The sequence below is a fragment of the Anolis carolinensis genome, chromosome 5 (assembly GCF_035594765.1).
Source record: "Anolis carolinensis isolate JA03-04 chromosome 5, rAnoCar3.1.pri, whole genome shotgun sequence".
Taxonomy (NCBI): domain Eukaryota; kingdom Metazoa; phylum Chordata; class Lepidosauria; order Squamata; family Dactyloidae; genus Anolis; species Anolis carolinensis.
The window spans coordinates 85990447-86009673 of NC_085845.1; the positions used below are offsets into that span (position 1 = coordinate 85990447).

Consider the following 19227-nt stretch of genomic DNA (forward strand, 5'->3'; position numbering starts at 1 on the left):
TACATGCACTTTGTGTGTTGAAATTATAGGGAGTACATGGGCCAAAAGCGTACGTTGCTACCCAAGGACCACTAGCAAATACAGTAATAGATTTCTGGAGGATGATATGGGAGTACAATGTTGCGGTAAGTATTTAATGCTATTTCATTTGGTGATGGGAGCATTTTTTTGTAATTGACCATTGAAGCAAAATGTCATCCAAGAACATGCAATCAGTTGTTGCTGCTGGCCTCAAAATAGCTGAGTTAGCAAACAAGCATTCTGCTGTGTTCCATAGTCAGCTTGCCCTGGGGGAGCTGCAAATTATTGGAATATTAGCAGGATGGGATACTCTTGTACTCACCTTGCCAGGGGATACTCACCTTGCCAGAGGAACCCAAACCTGGAGGGACAGACATAGGCTTTGACATCTAACCTCAGGAACTTGTACTTCACATATCTCCTGGTACTCACAGCTCTTGTTCATGAACAGAGCAGAACAGCTTTTATCTCACTCCTTTATTTCTGGACATAAGTGGAGAAATATATCCAAGCTTGCTTGTGAATAAAAACAAAAGCACCTGGACACATGGGGCATAGAAGCAAAGCAACATTTGCATACATGTCTGCTTCTGGGAAGTGGGAGGGCAGGTTTTTGTTTTCTACCTCCTCCTCCTCCTCTTCATGTGAAAAGAGGAGCAAATGTCTTCTGACTTCATGTGGCTTATTTGAGACATAACATGAAATGAGAGACAATGCAATGTCTTATACAGCAGAATTATGGGAACACCAAGCTGTCCAGGGAAGCCCAATTTCATTTGGCATTGGGTGTGCTGCTCCCTGGTCTTCCTTTTGTGTCAGCTGAACCTGACTTTCCCATCACAGGAACTCTGAATGTTTGGCAATAATTTCCATTGCCCCCAGTCCATATGGTTAGGATTAAGAGGATGGGAGTTGTAATTTAACAATATATGTACAGCCAAAATTGAAGGAAATGTACATACAAGAGAAGATGCCTAGAATAAGACTGTGATGATTACATTCAAAATGTTGTTTAGAGACTATTAAACTTGCTAGATGCATGCACATGCCAAATACAGTAAATAGTCTATTTTATTATCTGAAATCAATAATAAACATTAATGTGTAGAGATTTCATTGCACAAGGATTTTTAAAGTACATTTACATTTTTTTGTTCCAGATTATTGTAATGGCTTGTCGAGAGTTTGAAATGGGAAGGGTATGTATAAAAAGTATTGACTTGATTATGTGGCAGAACTAATATGCTATAGGTGTTAGTGGAGTTCTATTTGGTCAACGAAAGACATGTCTATACTCGCCAGTATGTTTTCTTAAGGAAATCTCAGTTCTTCATATTAAAAAATGTAAAATGGCATTTACTGGTATTTATGAAAATCACAAGTTTTCTTGCATAGCTATCATAGAACTATGTGTAGGAAGATATTGTAAAAATAACTCCAGCAACAAATGGCTTTAGACATTGCAAAGCACTTAAAATACTCTTAAGAGTTTCACAGTACAGGATAGGCTAACATATTTTGTCAAAGACAGAACGCTCCAAGTAGAATACAACACAGTTTATTGAGGTTACAGAACTAAAAATTGCCCGTAGGAAACAAAGGACTAGGCAAACACTTGTCTTCAGTGTGAAAAGTAACAAAAATAACTTCGTTTGAGTCTAGATAGTTCAAAAGAATAAACCGGATTAAACAGAAGTTTAATCCGGATTAAAACAAAGGTGCTTACTTCAGCCTGGCAATTAAACAAACAAAAACTGGTTAACAAAAGGTCAAAATGAACACAAAACCCAGCAGCAGATTCCCCTCTGCTACTCAAGAGCTACAGAAGTAACCCGGGCTGTTGCTCCTCCGTGCAACGGGCGAAAACCAGGTCCAGGCACTTCAATCAGGGTAACGACGGTCAGCGGGGTCCCAATCCGGTCCGAGGTCGAAAGCCAAATGCAGACGTCTAGGTTCCACAAGTTCCACCGATAGCCACAGAAGGGTTAGTCCAGAGTCGTAGTCAGTCAGTCAGTCCAGCGTCAATCCAGAGTTGGCAATAATGTCCGTCAAAAAGACGACGGAGGTCCAAGCTATCAAGATTAAACACAAGTTGCGCAGGAAAAGCCCACACAGTTCCTCCCGCCGTCTATGCCCAGTGTCCTTGGTAACTTACGTATACAGCAAACGAATCACACCCGTCTTCAGGAAGTTCCCCAACAAGAGCCCAAGCGTTCGTCCAGATTACCTTGCCCAACGCAATTAGCCATTGATTCTAAACCCCATTTTATGCCAGTTCATAACTCCTCATCGCTGTCAGCTGCTATCCTAATTCCAGGTGCCTCCTCATCATCATCCTCATCAGAACTAACACACCTTTGACTACGCCCCACAGCATCCCCAGCTGTGGATCCCGTTCCATCCCTCCAGCCCGTCCACGGGTCCGATCCTGCAACCCGCCAGTCGCCTCCCATGCTATCATTACCAGGAACACCCAAATCCTCCCTCACACGAGTCCATTCCATGTCATCCTCCTCTGAGCTAACCATCTCTTCCTCCATTCCCTCGGTAAAACCCTCGAAGGAGTCTTCGTCAGTTGGTTCTGCAAATAAGTCCCGGAGCCGCTTCCTTTCACGCTCCTCAAAAGAGTCTGACTCTCGAGGAGTCTTACGACCTCGTCTCCTAGTATTGGAGCCAGAAGGCTCAACCATAACATATTTACTAGCAAATAATTATGCCAAGCCAAAATAAATAAATAAATAAACTGGGACTCTATCAAGGACTACTTAAAGAGTGTGAATGTGAAAATTCTGATTTAAAATACAAATCTAGAAAACACATATAAAGGTGGAGGCTGGGTGTAATGTACAAGACAAATTACTATTTAAGATATAAATCGGTAAGGTCAGCAGGCTTTAGATGGAGATCGATATATATGTACATGGAGGGGCAAAAGTGTAAGGTGTGACAGACATATATATATATTCACATATTGTCCAATATATATAGTCTTGTGTTACCATTCACTGTCTTGTTTTTCTATGGTCTAATTCACTGTGGAGAGCACTAAGTCTATATCTGTTATTGTTTTTATATGTATTTTTTATATTTTCAATTTTATTCGTGTGTCACTTTCCTGGAAAATCAGTAATAAAAAAGAATTTAAAAAAAGAGTTTCACAGTACAGTACATAAGTATGCTAAATATACTAGCAGCAGGGTGAGTTGGAGTAAATGCTAAGGAGCTTCAGTAGCATATAAAATCTCCAGTGGGAAATGGCAGCCTTCAGGAGCAGATTGTATACCTAATGAAATGAGATTGCCTACTGAAATGTCTAAAATTTTGAGAGGATAATAGTAACTGTATAAATCCATCTTCATGTATGTATTTATAAATATATGTGTTTGTTGTTTTTAAATTTGTATTTTTGGACAACAGAAAAAATGTGAACGTTACTGGCCTCTGTATGGGGAAGAAGGCATTAGCTTTGGATCATTTCATATTTCTTGTGTGAGTATTTTATTAGGGATTTATTACAGATAATCTTTAAACTAACTTGTAATTTGTGCATATTACAACTTTTTCAGTTTCTACACAACTCACATGTTGCTTATTTGTGATTTTTGAGTTCCTATAGTGCTGAAGAAATCAAAGAACTACATAGGAAGCTTTATAGAATTCTGATTTAGAGGTGGCTACCAAACCTCAGTAATACTACATTAATATTTTCTCACTGATGTGAGGTACTAAATTTTGGAAGGGAATGAGTTAACTGCAGGTCTCTCATTGAAGCCATAACATATTAAATCTAGACGATGGGACTCATTTGGGTTATGTTTTCGACCGGTGCTTCTTGCTTTCCCCTCCCCCCCACTCCTGACCCCCTTTCACCTAAGACATTTTTACATGACCCTGTATATATCAGTATATAAAATAGGTATACAAATAAAACATTTTAAAACAATTCTTTGGAATATATATAATTTTATCAATTTATTAAATATTAAAGCCAATTTGCATATTAATGACATAGATATGCTTGTTTATTTTTTACAAAAAGAATTAAATCTTGACTGAATATTTGATACTGCAGGACGTAGAACATCTTCAGCATTTTTAATGCCATGCTGGCATTCTTTATTTGCAGTCTCAAGTGGCAGCTGAAACATTTGCTGCATGTTGTTGATAACAAGATTCATGTAAATGTCTAAAACAGCCACTAAGTGGCAAGCTACACAAATTTTTGTGACCCCAAAATTCTTGTTATGAGACCCCAAATAGAGTAAGGACCCACAGTTTAAGATGCTATGTTTTAGACTATATTGATGAACTTTGGACACGTACCCTGCCCTTTCAGCTTTGTTGGAAGGAAGAGATTGAAATCATTATTTTCAATGTTTGAATAATCACAGTTTAACATTGCAGGTGTTCTTCAAACTAAATGCTAGTGCATGTTGCTTGCTTGCTGGCATTACAGGTGGGAGTAGCAGACTTTCTGTGTATGACTTGTTTATTGTGACACATGAACCCTACTCTCCACAGCCAGTGTTACAAGCTATGGTTTCTTTCAGTATTCATCTTAGTGGATGACTTCAGATCTTTTAATTTCTGTGGCTACTTTAGATTTGCTTGTATCAATGAATATAGTATTACTATCAGTACTAGAGTAGACTTTTGTGAAGTTTCTGTATATTGACAAAAATCTTTCCATTTTGTTTAGGAAGCTGAGCAAGTCAGAACTGACTACTATATTAGAACTTTGTTATTCGAATTTCAGAATGTAAGTAGATAAAAGTTGTGTCCTTTAGCCAAGTTAAACATGATAAAATCAATAATAATAATAATAATAATAATAATAATAATAATAATAATAATAATAATAATAATATAAAATTGCTCTTTTGACAGCCTGCCAATCGGAAGGATGGCAGCTGCACATCCTTTTTGGTTGTTTTACTGTAAAGCATCATGTACATTCTCTGGCACTATAAATGGAGGTGTTGATGTTGATGACAAGGATAATATAGCTTAGCCTAACATAAAGACTGAATTGCAATTGCAATTACACCCTGGCAAGTTGCTCAGTAGGAAATTCTACTGTATTGTAGTTCTCTTTCTGGTACATATTTCTTCCTGTTATCATCATACTTTTAGCCCTACACCTTCTTCTTAGGTGGACAATGAGAATTGAGATGAATCACAAACAGGGCTGAAGAACATGATGTTAAAGTAAAAAAAATGGGGATCTACTATTGGGCCAGATAGCCAGAATAGCCACTGTGGTAGCGCTGTAAACAAAATATTTTACCAGGGAGCATGACCTGGTAAACAAACTTTTGGGTAGGCAAATCCAGGGTGATGCTTACAGCTGTCAACCCTAGTGAAAAATTGATATCCAGAAAACACAAATGGGCTTTCTTAGCCATCTGGCTGTTGCTGAGTAATCATGACTTTCAGATGACACTACTTCCCTTGCTAATTTGTGGGAATTAACTGCTGCTTCAAACATTTTAATGCCCTTTTCAGACTCACTTCAGTTTTTTTAGTCAGTTGAACCATTTGGATCTTGGCTAAACTTAAACTGTTTTTATGGATGGCATTCCGTTTATAGTTTTGTAAGATGTTTCTACCTGTTAAAAATTATTCTGTGATTCTTGAGAAGGAAAACTTGACACCTGGTGTTAAATTATGTCCAATTTCTACCACATTTGAATACTTTAAAATGTGTCTTTCTGTAATCTGTTGTGATTGATTTCTTGAACAGTGCAGTAGTCTATGATAGTATTTATGGCTATATTTTAATAGTTTCATGGGCTGCTTGAAAGGTTGTTGTTTTTTTTTGCATTTGATTAATGTTTACATGACATTGGCTTTTATCAATTGGGCAATGTTCATCCTATGTACTGCTTGTGTCCCTTGACCAGTTTTGTGTTTCCCCCCAGCATTAGTTTGCTGCCAGCATGTAATTGAATTTGGTTTCTTTGTAGATTTTGTTGGTTTAGCAGCGAAGTAACCCTTTCCTGGCACACTTCCATTTCAGAACACTCTGCACTGTTTTGATTCCAGTTACCTTTCCTAATGCTTCCTAATTAAAGCTTCCTGGAATTAATTAGCTCCAAAGCAAGGACTTTGTGACCCACACACTTGGTTTTAGGTGGAAGTGCTTTGAGAACGAGATTTTTTCCCCTTTGCTGAAATTTGGTGATATAACTGTTTGTGGGTGTCCCTCGGTGGATTTTCTGAGTTGGTGGTTTGGGTTCTTGACCCCCAGAAATAATCTGTGCCTCATACTGGGCTGTTTATCTTCTTTTAGTGAAGCCGAGTGTATCATTTCTTTGTATTATACAAGTACAAAGTTAATGCGTTATAATTCAACACACTATTGAAAAATTTAAATTCTAAAAATTCTAAAATCCTAGGGAAATAATATTTGACATAGTTACCTGTTCTATATAATTACTAAAGTACTGCAGTTGCCTATTGGAGATGAATTTCATGGTCATGTCTGTGTAATGAACCATTTGTATGAAGCAGCACCCACAGCAATTTCAGTGATTTCATTTCATTTTCATTTTTGTGGTGCTGTTTACTTTTAAATATTTTAATCTTGCCTTTCTATGAAAACCCCTCTGTTGTCAAAATGAAGATGTTATTTTTCCCCCTTAGGAAACACGTAGGATATATCAGTTTCATTATGTCAATTGGCCTGACCATGATGTTCCTTCATCTTTTGATTCTATTTTGGACATGATCAGTTTAATGAGAGAATATCAAGAACATGAAGATGTTCCTATTTGCATACACTGCAGGTATTAAATTAACATTTCTGTGTGCTTGTTATTGCAGGAGTTTAAATAGGAGCTCATACAAAGTATTATTTGGAAAGCTTTCTCTCATTTCCCCCCTTGTTTCTTCTGTTTCTGTATACCTGAAGAACTGGGAGCATAAAGTGCTTGTTCAAATCTGTTATTATCTCGCTTTGAAAACTTTGAGAAAGGTTAAGGCAAAAATCAAAACCAAAATGTCCCAGTGTGTGATGTCAGCATTATTTTCCCTGAAAGAAAGTTCTTTCTGAAAGTTCTTTCATTTATAATTAGGAATTTAATTGACAATGTATGTTGCATAAACCATAGCTTGTCTACCCATGCCATGGAGCTCTTCTTGTTTGCTAAGAAATCATGTAGATCACATTTTTTTTGATAATTTAGTGGGATCCAAACATTTAAATACCATCTTATGATAGTAAATTGCCCAGAGTTCTTGGTAAGAAAAGGAACGTATTAATGAAATCTGCTTTGAATCAAATGTATATTTGTTGACTATAATAATGAATTCTGAATTCTAGCCTTTTTGAAAACATTTGGAATGGTATATATTGAGATGATTTTTGCTCCCTACTACATCTGATGTTTGGTTGGGATTCATTGTTATACAATGTGCTGCATCCAGTTCATGTACTGTCCATAAAATAGATAAAAGCTTTGCCATGTTGTTTAAATAGTTTACTTAATTGAATATTAAAGCTTTTGTGATTAAAACATGAGTCTGCTTGTGATGATATTTTTATTAATAGTAATTCAGAATGAAATTTCTTTTAAATAATTTCACTTATTAAAATGCCTTCCAAAATAATGCTTCCTGTCAAATGTTCAATAATCACAGACAGAAATGTAGTATTTTCATCTGCTTTTCAATAATTGTGCTTGTCTTTACCCCCCTTTAGTGCAGGGTGTGGAAGAACAGGAGCCATCTGTGCCATAGATTATACATGGAATTTGTTGAAAGCTGGGGTAAGGAGGATTTATAGCAATCTAAATGCTGAAAAACTAGGTCATCTTATGGCAATGATTAAAGCAGTGATTTTATAGTAGAGTAATAGATCTGTAGTCCATGTGGAAAATTGAGAATAATTTGAAAATGAGATTTGAGTGAACTAGTGCCCTTTGTTACTTAAGTTTTCCTGAGAATAATACTGAGACTGACTTGAGCTTTCAATTCTTAAAGCATAAAAATCACAGTAAAATTATCTTAGCATTTGCAAATACTGAAAGCTGAAGCATTTTGTGACTATTTGGATAATATTTGAAACAAAAGCAATTCCTCGGAAACCCTTTGCTCTTTTCTATCACAGAAAATACCAGAGGAGTTCAATGTGTTCAGTTTAATTCAAGAAATGAGGACACAGAGACATTCTGCAGTACAAACGAAGGTAATGTTGCCTTTATACAAAAGAGCACTTACATGACTGTGCCATGAGTGTTTGGGTGAAACTGGCTTTCTGAATGATGTATCTATATGCTAATTTTGGTCTTTATCTTGTACATAGGAACAGTATGAACTTGTTCATCGAGCCATTGCACAGTTGTTTGAAAAACAACTACAAAAATATGAGAGTTGTGCAAACTTGAAAATTGCAGATGGCCTGGTATGTGGATTTTTTGTCACTTTAAGATTTTGAATAGCAACATTTCCTTGGAGTTTAATTGCTTTTATTTTATTTAGTGGTGATCAGGAATTAGACATTACTCTTCTTTTTATGAGTTCTTTTTGTTACTTGGGAGCTTCTTTCAGTAGGATCCATAAATTTCTAGCAACTTCCAATCTAGAGAAATCGTTTACAGTTAAAATCCTTGATTATTGGTATACTTTCAGTGTTTTCTCTTAAGGCTTCAGCATAGGATCTATGGCTAGAAACTCAGTTTCTTTTCCCCTTGTTCCATCCCTATTTTATGTTTTCTTATGTGCACCAGTATTCAAAGCAATGGTGGAAATATTTTCTCCTGTCTGCAGTGGCGTTTCCCATGTCATTGGACTCCAGTTCTTAGCCCAAACATTGAAGGAAATCTCGAGTGTGCTGAACCTTATGTAGGGCATAGATCTCAGAATTTTGGATAGTTATTTTAAAACATGGGCTCAAAACTAGAGCTACAGTAGAGTCTCACTTATCCAACACTTGCTTATCCAACGTTCTGGATTATCCAACGCATTTTTGTAGTCAATGTTTTCAATACATCGTGATATTTTGATGCTAAATCATAAATACAGTAATTACTACATAGAATAACTGCGTATTGAACTACTTTTTCTGCCAAATTTGTTGTATAATATGATGTTTTGGTGCTTTACTTGTAAAATCATAACCTAATTTGATGTTTAATAGGCTTTTCCTTAATCCCTCCTTATTATCCAACATATTCGCTTATCCAATGTTCTGCCGGCCCGTTTATGTTGGATAAGTGAGACTCTACTGTAATTCATTGCACACAGACGTCAAACCCATCAGCACACCCACTCTCTTTGTAATGTGATGAATCCCATTTTGTTGGGAGAAAGACTCTCTTATGGATACTGTGGAGGTAGTGGATTCTAACTCTAGAAGAGGGATATTAAACTTGTGGTCCTCCAGGTATTCTAGACTTGGGCTCCCATAAATCTTTGCCATTTGACAAGCTGGCTATGGCTTCTAGGAGTTGGCGTCCAAATTTCTGGACAACCACAAGTTTGACACCTCTGCTGTAGAAGAAGATAGGCTCTCAAAGATATACATCATACTGTCATTCATCACTGTCATCTATCACATGCCAGGCTAGGATCTAAAATAAAGATAAATTGCTAGTTCATACTTTGCAATATTTCTGGGCAATTATGCTGAAAAATAGGCTCCGCATGAATTCCAACCTTGTGAGATGGGCTGCAATGAGAAGGGAAGCCCTAATCCACGTAGAGTGTCATGCTAATTTTCACATGCCAGGATTCTTTGGATGCCGACATGTGAAAATTAGCCTGATGTACCTAAAGGGATTCCCATGACAACTTTAATATTTGTATAACTAACCTTGGAGAGGGTGATATCATAGTTGCAGTGTTGGGCTAGGACTCTGGGAAACCAGGATTTGAATCCCTGCTAAGGCAATGAAACCCCTGGGTGTCATTGAGGAAGTTGCGCTCTCTTGTGCTTAGAGGAAGACAAGGTAAGCCTCCTCTGAAGGCATGTGACAACAATACAATAATCACAAGCCTTAAATAAAACCACAAAAATGTGGACTACATAATCTGGTGGCTCTTAGTGTGTTTGTTCTGGGACTAACTTATATTACATCAATGTATTAATGGAAATAGATCATGGACCAGTTCATCAGTAGACTTTACTGGTAGCAATCCAATCAAGTGAAACTAGGACAAGAGGGAGTTTCTCTCTCACATGCGACCCTTGTCTCTTACTTTAAAAAATGGCTGGGTCACCATCCAGAAATCATTTTTTGTATTGCATGAAGGGTTGAACGTTGGGGATGGGGAAAGGATGAACGTTATTCTTGCAGCTACCAGTGCAAGATTCTATTTCACCGTATAAGTGACAGTTGTTTCTCCCATTGGAACTAGTTTGTACAATAGAGATGAATTGATAAAAATGAAATGAAATGCTTTGCTTATTCTGAAGTTACTTTTCCACTGGGTTTTATAACACCTTCAAAACTGAAATAGTCCAGGTGAGTGAGGTTGAGCTACAGCTGGGATGGCAATCATGCAGTCCTCCAGAAGTTAGTGATTTGATAAAAATGTAGTCCAAAGGTTTTGTTAAGATGTCAATTGGGTTTGGGAGGAGTCTTTACTCTGGTCCATCCCTGCTCAGCCTCAATCCTTGGATTCCGTTGTGGAAAGGAATCCCTGCTGTTACTGCTAGCTAGTGATTGGAGATAAAGGCAGGAAGTCCTCTGCTAGGAGGTTTGGTCTGCACACCATTCCTACTGGAATAAGAAGCAATGCATGAACATATTATAATATGCATGTAATCAGCTTTTGAAAATCAATAGATCAAGCTGTAGACATAACGTCTTAGGCATCAAAGTGAAATTTTTCTTAAATTTCACCACCAGAATACAACAAAACAATATTGTCGAGCCAAATAGGCTGAAGGCAAGCAGTTGGCTGAAGGCAATCTGCTTGAGAAAGGCAAATGGTTTTCTTCTTAAGACCACCATCTGTTCCTTGCCACAGTGGACGAGCTGATCTTTGGAACATTCATTATAAATGCTTATGGTTTTGGTGCCCCCCCCCCCCCCCCCCCCCCGTCTTGAGTACCAGAAGTTAATGTCTTAATCCACATGTTCAGTACTAGCCATAACATTTGGTTTATTAATTGGATACACAATGTGAAATATATTGGTCTCTTCCTTTAATGGGCAATGCTGGTGTTAGAGGGATCATGAGTAATATTTGCCTGTAAGCTGTTAAAACACTTACCCTTGAGCCATGAGTGCAATTCTGTTAATGTTTTGTAATGGCAACAGTGTATATGTACAATATGGTGAATGTGGTGAGGGTATGTAATACATTTGATTGGTTCAATAGGTCACTGCTTTTTTTATTAAATTATTTAAGTCCTTGACTTATTTTCATAGATCTCTAGCAATCTGCTCATGGCTCCATTTTTTCTTTGACCACTCCTTGTTGTACGGAAACTGGTTTGTTCTCCTTGTATCCTTCTTCCAAATTCTCTATTTATTGTCTTGAAGTAGCATTTTCGCAGAACAGAAATTGTGAGGTACCTCACAACCTCTGAGGATGCCTGCCATAGATGTGGGCGAAATGTCACGAGAGAATACTTCCGGAACATGGCCATACAGCCCGGAAAACACACAACCACCCTGTGATTCCGGCCATAAAAGCCTTCAACAACACATCTTCAAAATCTCTTTGATCCTAACTGTCAAGTTGTGGGAGAATATTGATATAATTTCCATTCCAATTTCAAACAAATTAAGTGAGTCTGGCTTACGTCTCAGACAGGATGATTTTGATCGAAAGATTTTAACAATTTTGTATTGTTGAAGGCTTTCACAGCCGAAATCATTGGTGTCTTGTAAGGTTTCCGGGCTGTATGGCCATGTTTTTAGCAGCATTTTCCTCTGAAGATGCCAGCCATAGATTCAGGTGAAACGTCAGGAAAAAAGTGTTGCTAGAACATGACAATATGGTTCGGAAACCACACAACACCCCAATTTTGATAGGGATTTTGTATTCATATTTGCAAACAATTTCCTAAGAATGTGTATCCCTTCAGTGAAAAAAAATATTTCATTGGGGAAATGGGATTAGATCCACAGAGATCTGCAGGCAGGCTTTCCTCAATCTCTACTTTAAGAAAACAGAAAGTGAACACCTTGATTTAGTTCTTGGAATGCTCTAGACTTGTGTATGTGGCAACTCCATGCTGCTTTTTGCTCTTACCTTGTGTGACAGGTTGGAAAACAATGCCAGAATTTCCCCCATTGCCATGTCTTTGGATTCAGTCCTTAATTAAGTAAAAATATGAGTGGTTTGTAGACTCAATTTTGGATTCCTGTTTATGAACTTGCTTGTAAAAGTGCTTATTGAAATGGAACCCTGTGCAATTAATATATCAATGCCTGTGTTACATTTTATATATCTTCTGTTTCTTTTTTTTGGTTTAGCTTTCTGTGGATGTGTTTCTTAAATTTTGAATAATTTTCTTGCCAGAATGAAGTTAACACAGAGAATACTGAGAGTTCTGCAGACCTTGAGAAACAGGATTCTCCTCCACCAAAGCCACCTCGAACTCGCAGGTACTTCTGATACAAAGCACATGACTCAGTTAATTCATTTTAGACTCCTCTGCTCATAATATCTGGAGATACTTTGGCTTTTGGATGGTTCTGTGTACACAAACTTTATTTTATGTACCGAATTCTTTTGAAGAGATCAGAGGTGGAATGTGTGACTTTCTAATTGGTGCCCTTCATCCATACCATTGATGCTGACTGTGGCTGGTGGTGGTTGCAATCCAAAAATATCTGAAAAGCCACATGTTCACCATTGTTAGTTCAGCACAGTGCGGTTTCTACTGTAGAATTAATAATAAGATGTAATTATAATAAATTTTAGCCATCTTTCATCAGTGACTGAAGAAGCTTTGAATGCTGAAGCAGAGTACAGTAGTATTCCATATAAGGAAGAATTCGAAATCATCTTTGATTTTCCCTGTGCCTAACTAAATGTTGGAGAGATACTGAAAATCTGACATCATGCATTCATCTAATATTAGTGGATTGCTGCATAGTCCTGGCAATCATTTCTTCAAATTAGGCTATCTTCACCCAATGGGTTCGGAAACCTTAGTATTAATCGTTGCACTTTCCACCAGAAGCAACTTGAGCCATTAGGTTGTGGGAGCTAGCTGTTTGTGCTCCATTATTTGACCCAGGCCTTTTGTAGTTTCTTGTGGACCGTGTAAGATATCATTAAATTTAATTTCTTTCCCACAACGGCCTTTTCTTTGTGTATGCGCTTACATCATAATAGGGAGTTTTGTTAAAAAAGAACTACAGTGGAACTTGGCATCATTTATTCTTTTCTTTCTTATCTTTCTGACAGTAAATTCATTGGAGTTTGCAGTTCAAAATAATGGCATAGTATAATAGGTATTTAAGCATAGGATTGTTAAAGGGAAAAAAGGAAGGTAAATTCAGTTGTCATTTCCGTCTATCTAATGTTTTCTGATTTCTGTGCGCTAATAAAGATTGAATGTTCCTTATCTGGAATACCAAAATACTGCAAAATCCAAAATTGTCCACATGAGTGGCAGTGATAGTGACACTAAAAACTTAGCTTCATGCACCAAATTATTTAAAATATTCTATTTATTTATTTGCTCTATTTCTATTCCACCTTTCTCTACTCCAAAGGGGACTCAAGGCGGCTTACATAGAGGCAATTATTAAATGCCTTAAAAACATAAAATACAGACATTAAAATTAAATTAGATTAAAATCGGACATATTAAACATTTAAAACATTACATTATGTAAGAAATGTAATAGTCATCCATAGTCATAGTCCAGGCCCTCCCATAGTCATTCCATATTTTTTAGATCTGACATTGCACTGCCCTATTCACTAAAAGTGTGGTCCCACAGCCAGGTTTTTACCATTATTCTAAAAACTAAGAGGGAGGGGGCTGATCTAATGTTGTTGGGGAGGGAGTTCCATAGCCGAGGGCCACCACTGAGAAGTCCCTGTCTCTCGTTCCCACCAGTCACGCCTGCGAGGGAGGTGGAACCAAGAGTAGGGCTTCCCCGGACGATCTTAATCTCTGAGATGTATACAATTATCTTCAGGCTAGATGTATGAGATGTACACGAAACATAAATGAATTCTGTGTTTAGACTTCATTCCCATCTCGGATATTTTATTATGTATGTATATTCCAAAATTTAAAAAACTCCGAATTCCAAAACACTTCTGGTCCGAAGCAACTTGTACAATGTATAAGTTAATGTCTGACAATAACTTTTTAAAAGTATAATCTTTTGTAGAACTATTTGTTCTCCAGATTTAGTTTGCACAGGTTTCCTAAGGCTAAATTTATAACTCTAAATCTATATCACTGTAAATAGAAGGGGAGAAAGAGACGTAAAGGAAATAAAAAGTCTTGTGGCACCCTTAAGATTAACTTTAGTTTGGAGTGAAAACTCCAGGTTAATGTTAAAATAACTAGTTAGTATTAAAGGTGTTGCACGATTTAATCGCCTTGAAAAGTATTTGATTATTTCATTATGACTCAGTGAAAACTATTATAGAAAGCATATAAAGTAATGTGCTGATATGGCTTCTTTTCAAATATTCCAGCTATGCAGTATTCCATGAATGCTGCCCTTTCCAAATGAATTCACATCAGAATGGAACTCAGATGTTTCCAAAAACTTGCCAAAAGCTGATGCAGTATCTAGTGAATTCGATACCTTTGCCCCCAACACATTTTCCAGATTTGACCACAAGAGGGCATGTTGACTGCTTGCTAAAGAAAAATTAACATTACTGTAGGTTTTATTATAGAGTATAAACTCAAAATAATGGGCTCCAGTGATTTCCTATAGGCAATAGAAGATGATGCCTTTTCCCCTGTGTTAATCCTTAAGCTATTTCCGGATTGACCTTCATTCATAACTTGTTGTCAACACTAATGCTGTTGGGAAAAAAGTTATGGCACTTCCAATTGTTTGCCAAATTATACTTGAACATCTCAATTTTAGTGGATAAAATATGGCTCTTTTTAATTATGACTATGAGTCTTGAAATTCTGGAGCTTCTTTTCCAGTGCCTGCACTAAATAGGTAACATGTTTTTCATGCTTTGAATCTTTAATGATAAAATACTTAGACAATAATTATTCTTTAGTTGCCTTGTAGAGGGAGATGTTAAGGAAGAAATCCTTCAGCCACCAGAGCCTCATCCAGTACCGCCCATTCTGACACCATCGCCTCCTTCAGCCTATCCCACGGTTACAACAGTTTGGCAGGACAATGATAGATACCACCCAAAGCCTGTGTTGCATATGGTTTCTTCAGAACAGCCAACCGACCTCAATGAAAACTACAATAAATCAACAGAACATCCAGGGAAGAATGAAGTTTCTGAACATGCAGAGAAAAAGCTGGAGCGCAACTTGAGCTTTGAAATTAAAAAGGTACCTCTCCAAGAGGGACCTAAGAGCTTTGATGGCAACACCCTCTTGAATCGGGGACATGCAATTAAAATTAAAACTGGCTCATCTTGTGCCATAGATAAGACTGCCAAACCACAAGAGCTAGGCTCAGGAGATGCACCTACAGATTCCTTACAAAACTCTTGTGTAGAATGCAATGTACAACCACTTGATAAATCTGTAACATCCTCATCAGAAGGATGTCCGTGTATAGGAAGTTCTGATGCTCTGCAAAGACCAGATTGTTTACCTCTTAAAGAGAAAGGGCATGCAACATGGTCATTACAAGGAACTGACAACATACAGCCTGTACCAGAGGACACATCTTCAGTTGTTTTATGTCATGGTGTTAAAAATCTGTCATTAGTACCGAATGCACAGTCTCAAACAGCTCTCCCTTCCATTGAACCAACCAATCATCATCACAGTGGCTTGCTTTCAATTAGAGCTCCCCTTTGTTTTACAAATCCTCTACATTCTGATGATTCTGATACAGATGAAAAAGATGCTGATGGATCTGTGACACAAAACATATCTAATGTTTCAACTGCGAGTGCCACAGTTTCTGCAGCAGCCAGTGCAGAATATGTTTCTAGTAGAAAAGTATTGCCAATGTCTATTGCAAGACAGGATAATCCACCCACAAGACATTCTAGAGGTGATAAAGGTAAGATGTGCTTGATTTTACCTGTGTAATAATTTTTTAAAGTGTTTAGAATGAAGGGTTATCTTTTTTGTCCTTTCCTTTCCCTGTTAATGGTTCATCTAGCTTTAAATCCCCACTCAACTATGAAAATGAGGTTGCTTGGAAACCATGTTCCCTTCATTGAATATTTGGAAGAAATGAGGAATCCAAATGCAACAAATTATAGTGAAGTATAGAAAGGATTCAAATGGATAAAACTAAAATGAAGCAAAACAGATGCATCTTTATCATGGTCAAGTTTTACTGATTTTAGAATTTGTTGTCTTTAAATATGTGTTGGTTAAGCAAGTTGGTTAAGCAAAAGGAAAAATAGTGTCCTTGTCCAAAATTCAGTTGACTGTTGAAATTACACATAATACATGTTCTTGCTGAAAATATTCTCCTTCACAAAAACACATTGTGGTACATGAAACTTTGGCCTCTTTTGAAGTTGCCTTGCTTCTTATATTCATTTTTTTCAATTGCTGGATATCTTGGCAGATGTTAACTGCTTCAGGCAAAATTGTTTAAATTGGCTCATAAATGCCATTGCGAGTTTTAGTCCATCCCCATTTAATTGGTGCTGGAAATTCTTGACTTAGTAGAATTGTGTGTCTCCACATAGGATATTTTTGGTAAATTGTTCTTTTAATATGTCCCTCTAAAGTTGTCCTTGCAGGTTAGACTAACTTCATGTAGTTATTATTTGCAAATAACTGTTCTTTAGTATTCAAATACAAGCTGTAGTTGTCTGTTTTAGGATTAGCTGATATAATAATAATTATAATAATTTTATTTCTTATCTGCCTCTTCTTGTGGCTCGAGGCGGGTTACAGAATAATTAAAACATTTAAACATTGTAAAAATACTACAAATACACATATTAAAATGTATTTCTATAAAATATATATATTAAAGTGTATTTCTATAAAATACATATTGAAATACACAAAACAGAGATTAAACAAAGGACACAAGTTTAAAATTCATGCTTAAAACTGGCTGGGTAGGCTTATGGATAAAGGAATTCTGTGCCACCATTGAGATTGAGAAAAATCAATTTCTAGCTTTCATGGACTTGGAGACACATCATATGATGTTTTATCTGTATTACTTCTGGTATTTGTTTAAAAAATACAGGATTTCTGATTTTTTCAGTGGAGGGGAAAATATATTCTGATCTAATACTGGGTGCTGCTGACAACTTCAGCAATGTACATTTTAATTCTGGGACATGTATTTCTGTTGTGTCCAGCAAAGCCTGGCAAATGTCACATTATGTCAGAGTGTGGAACACTTCGTAATGGTCATAAGTCAGATGCTATGTCATGGTCGGCTATGCACCAGAATGTCTCCAGTTTCAGTCACCATCTATGGCTCATTGCCTTGTTGTAGTCCTTGTGCAAAATATATAGAGTACCACAACATCTGGATCAACAATCTGAATGAGAATATCACGAATCTCATGTGTATAACATCAGTTACATTTTTATTTAAAGGTGAAACTGCATTTGGATGCTATTTCGTAAAATGAGTATCTTAACCTTCAAAGGGTAAATCAACAGTGCCCCAATATCCAGATTTTTTAAAGCAGTGCAAATATCTCTGTGTTAGATTTCATGCTCCTATCACAAAGTACACAGAAAGTTGGCTTATCTGCCCCACTGTCAGAGAATCTCTCATATGTGGCTACACAGCTCCATCCTGCAAACAAGGGAGAGCAGCCTACTGCACTGTGACAAAGCAGTTTCTTCTTTTCCTAACAAATTCCAAAAGGCCCAAGCACTGTTCGGTTGGTATCACTCATTTGAATCTCATATTATATGACTGTTGTTGGGAGGAGCTGCTTTCCTAATTCTAGCAATGCATTTCAGAGCCTTAAGTTAAAGAACTGAATGTAGGTTGGGATCTGTGAGCTAGGTCATTTACCAGGTAATTTCAAGTATTACAGTTAGATGCCGTGATATTATTGTTGTTTTAGTGTGCTCAAGATGTATTATCAAATAAAGATAAGGGCCAAAATTATATTGAATTAAATACAGATCTGATAAATGGTGTGTTTCAAAACTCGTATTGATGACTTGTCAGTCTTCTCTCTACCAAAAGCGAGGCTCTCTCTTCTTAAGAGTCCTTCACAGTGACCTTTTGGTGGCTGTGGCTAGAGTGGAGGCAGGAAAAGTGCATTCAGTTGACAGTCAAGAGAACTAGCATTGTTAGGCAATATGACATGTACTGAAATAGTACGTAAACAATACAGCAGTGATTGGAATTACATTTTTTCTTCCATGAGGTTTTTAAATATCTGAGCAAAGTCGAAAAGATCTTAAATTAATTCTACTTGTAAATCAAACAACAATTTTCAACTAGATTTGGAATGATAGCTTTATTCAACAGGAAAGGCTCAGTGAGGGAATTTGGATTTAATATGGTACAGGAACTTAGGCTTTTTAAAAGAAGAGTTGTGGTTGCTTGTTGTATATCACAGGTGGATGTTTCGAGATAACTAAATAGACATGTATATTCAAAGTTCCCAGCATTTTGTTCTCATAATTAACTAGCCAGACTCAGAGAAACGTGTAGTCATTCCCCTGTATCCATGGATTCTGTATGCAGATTCAACCATCCATGGCTTTTTTATTATATATATATATGTGTGTGTGTGTGTGCGTGTGTGTAGTTTTTAAAAAAAAATCCAAAAAGCTAATCTTGATTTTGCTATTTTATATAATTTTATATGACGGGACTTGAGCATCCGTGGAATTTTGCTATCCAAACCCCAATGGATTCTAAGGGCAAGCTAGTCCAGTTAGTTTCAAAGAAGCTACTAGATTCCTTCTTCCCACCACTGCTATTTTCCTTTTTATGAAGTCTTATTAAGTGCTCCGAAAGTTTCTTTTTTTAATTAGAAGAATACACTTTGTATAACTGTTTGTGTGTATTTAGATGTGGGTGCTGCTGAAGACTCTTCACCTCCTTTGCCAGAAAGAACTCCAGAGTCTCTTGTCCTTGCAAGCGAACAGAGTGAGTTTGAGAAGAATCA

At 36.9% G+C, this 19227-nt stretch overlaps 1 protein-coding gene across 1 annotated transcript in view; it reads left to right on the forward strand.

Annotated features, from left to right (window-relative positions):
• Positions 1 to 19227, forward strand: part of ptpn12 (protein tyrosine phosphatase non-receptor type 12) — a 79754-nt gene that overhangs the window by 50892 nt on the left and 9635 nt on the right. The window contains exons 4-14 of the mRNA XM_003221488.4: positions 30 to 125; positions 1182 to 1220; positions 3439 to 3510; positions 4721 to 4780; positions 6667 to 6809; positions 7724 to 7790; positions 8132 to 8209; positions 8327 to 8425; positions 12499 to 12584; positions 15196 to 16169; positions 19131 to 19208. Coding sequence (XP_003221536.1) covers positions 30 to 125; positions 1182 to 1220; positions 3439 to 3510; positions 4721 to 4780; positions 6667 to 6809; positions 7724 to 7790; positions 8132 to 8209; positions 8327 to 8425; positions 12499 to 12584; positions 15196 to 16169; positions 19131 to 19208 — 1792 coding nt within the window. The remainder of the gene's footprint in view (positions 1 to 29; positions 126 to 1181; positions 1221 to 3438; positions 3511 to 4720; positions 4781 to 6666; positions 6810 to 7723; positions 7791 to 8131; positions 8210 to 8326; positions 8426 to 12498; positions 12585 to 15195; positions 16170 to 19130; positions 19209 to 19227) is intronic.